At 57.0% G+C, this 1,974-nt stretch overlaps 1 protein-coding gene across 1 annotated transcript; it reads right to left on the reverse strand.

The window, feature by feature from the left end:
* Positions 1-779: 779 nt before the first annotated feature.
* On the reverse strand, positions 780-1,706 carry LOC121351848 (zinc finger protein 239-like). Its single transcript, XM_041464239.1, has 2 exons — positions 1,655-1,706; positions 780-1,468 (listed from the first exon to the last, which is right to left on the reverse strand). The coding sequence occupies exons 1-2, from the start codon at positions 1,704-1,706 to the stop codon at positions 780-782; spliced, it is 741 nt and encodes a 246-aa protein (XP_041320173.1).
* Positions 1,707-1,974: the final 268 nt, after the last annotated feature.

The raw sequence follows: 1,974 nt of genomic DNA on the forward strand, positions 1-1,974 counted from the left end.
TGGTCACCATGGCAGATTTCTCTTTGAGCAGCTGCCGTGTGTGACATGGAAGCACAGAAGTTCTACTGTGTTTTCTGGGGAGGCCCATGGTGCAGGAGGGAGGCTCCTCTCTCCTGATGGACTGGGGGGTGCTTGTGTGAAAGGAGGGTAGAGCCCGTTGCCATGGCAACCATTGGCAGTCCCATCCCCAGGCTCATGGGATCCCAGATCCACAGAATTGGCTGAGCTGGGAGGGACTCATCAGGATCCTGGAGTCCAAGTGCTGGCCCTGCACAGGACACCCCAGCAATGCCAGCCTGGGCCTGGCAGCGCTGTCCAAACGCTGCTGGAGCTCAGAGAGCCCTGGAGCTGGGAGCCTTCCCTGGGGAGCCTGGGCAGGGCCCCAGTAGCCTCTGGGGAAAAAATCTTTTCCTGAGATCCAACCTGAGCCTGCCCCAACTCAGCTGCAGCAGTTCCCTCCAGTGCTGTCCCTGGGCACCAGAGGGAAGAGGTTCCCACAGCCCCAGCCAGGGACCCGCTCCCAAGGCTGCTGCCATGGCCACCAGGGCTGGGACCAGCTGGGATGCTCTGTTTCCATGGGGCGGGGTTTAGGAATGGGATTCCCCAATTTCCTCTTCTCGCTAAAACCGTGCTGCCGCTCGCTGCCCTCCCGCCTCCCATGGAAAGCACAAAAGGCAAAGATCCCAGGCTGGGAAAACAACAATTTACTGGGAAAAGCAACATGATTACACTGGGCACAAATCCCTTACATTGCAGCTACACCTCTCACAGGGCTCCCCTTACCGGTGCCTCCGTTGGTGTCTGGTGAAGTTAGAGCTGTCTGAGAAGCTCTTCCCACACTGTGGACACTCGTAGGGTCTCTCCCCAGTGTGGATGCGCCGGTGGGTGACGAGGTGGGAGTTTTGCTTGAAGCCCTTCCCACAGTCGGGACAGAGAAAGGGCCTCTCATCCGTGTGAATCCGTTCATGCAAAAGGAGATGGGAGCTGGCGTGAAACCTCTTCCCACATGTGGGGCAGTCATAGGGCCTCTCTCCAGTGTGGATGCGCTGATGGCTGAGGAGATTGGAGCTGGTGTGAAACCTCTTCTGGCACTCAGGACACTCGTAGGGCCTCTCCCCAGTGTGGATGCGTTGGTGGTTCATGAGGTGAGACCTCCGGCTGAAGCCCTTCCCACACTCCCCACACTCGTAGGCCCATTCCCCAGTGTGGATCATCTGGTGGCTGATCAGGGTGCTGCTCTGCCTGAAGCTCTTCCCACACTCCAAGCACTTGTAGGGCTTCTCCCCATCATGAATCTTCTCGTGGACCACAAGTTTTGAGCTCTGACCGAACCACTTTCCTCCTTCCTGGCCCAGCGTGGGTCTTTCGTCCTCAGAGTATCCTGGACTGGGCTTGCTCAAAATAGCCTCTTCCACAAGGTTCTGCTGTGGGGATTTGTCCTCCCTGGTCTCCGTCCTCAGCTCCTTGTCTGGGGAAGGCAGGGCAAGGAGAGGATGGGATTTGCCTCCGTGCCAGAGGGAAGGGGAAGGAGATTCCCCCAGTGTCTCCCCAGCAGGACGGCGTTGGCAATGGGGTTGTCCTACAGCCTTGGGTTGTGCTGGGCTGGGAGATGGAGCAGGAGAGAGGGGGAAAGGGGCACTGACTTTGTCCTCACCTACCTGGTGGTCCCGGGGCATCTTCCTCTTCCTCGCAGCCTCCTCCTCCATCTGGCGATGGTTTTGGGATGGGAAATTCTGTTTTGGGAGGAAAACAAGGGATGAGTGCATTGAGTTTTGTACTGGTTTGAAGGCAAACCAGGAGAAGAGTCTAAGCCATTGTTTTGTGACCCCAGGTGCCTTTGACAATAGCATGGTTCCCTCCTCTGAGGACGTTGTGGCATTTTCTTTCTGGAGGAACCCTTGGAAACTTGGATGCAGCTTCCTCTGAAGAATTTATGGGAGAACTGATATGGAAAATGGCTGTTGTGGGTGGCCA

The sequence above is a fragment of the Pyrgilauda ruficollis genome, unplaced genomic scaffold, assembly GCF_017590135.1.
Source record: "Pyrgilauda ruficollis isolate IOZ18807 unplaced genomic scaffold, ASM1759013v1 scaffold1755, whole genome shotgun sequence".
NCBI lineage: Eukaryota > Metazoa > Chordata > Aves > Passeriformes > Passeridae > Pyrgilauda > Pyrgilauda ruficollis.

Excerpts from the sequence above, each read along its gene's own strand:
- LOC121351848 (XM_041464239.1), bottom strand. The coding sequence starts at position 1,706 with ATGGAGGAGGAGGCTGCGAGGAAGAGGAAGATGCCCCGGGACCACCAG. Across the intron at positions 1,469-1,654 it reads GCCCCGGGACCACCAGGTAG|ACAAGGAGCTGAGGACGGAG; the intron begins GTGAGGACAAAG and ends TGCCTTCCCCAG.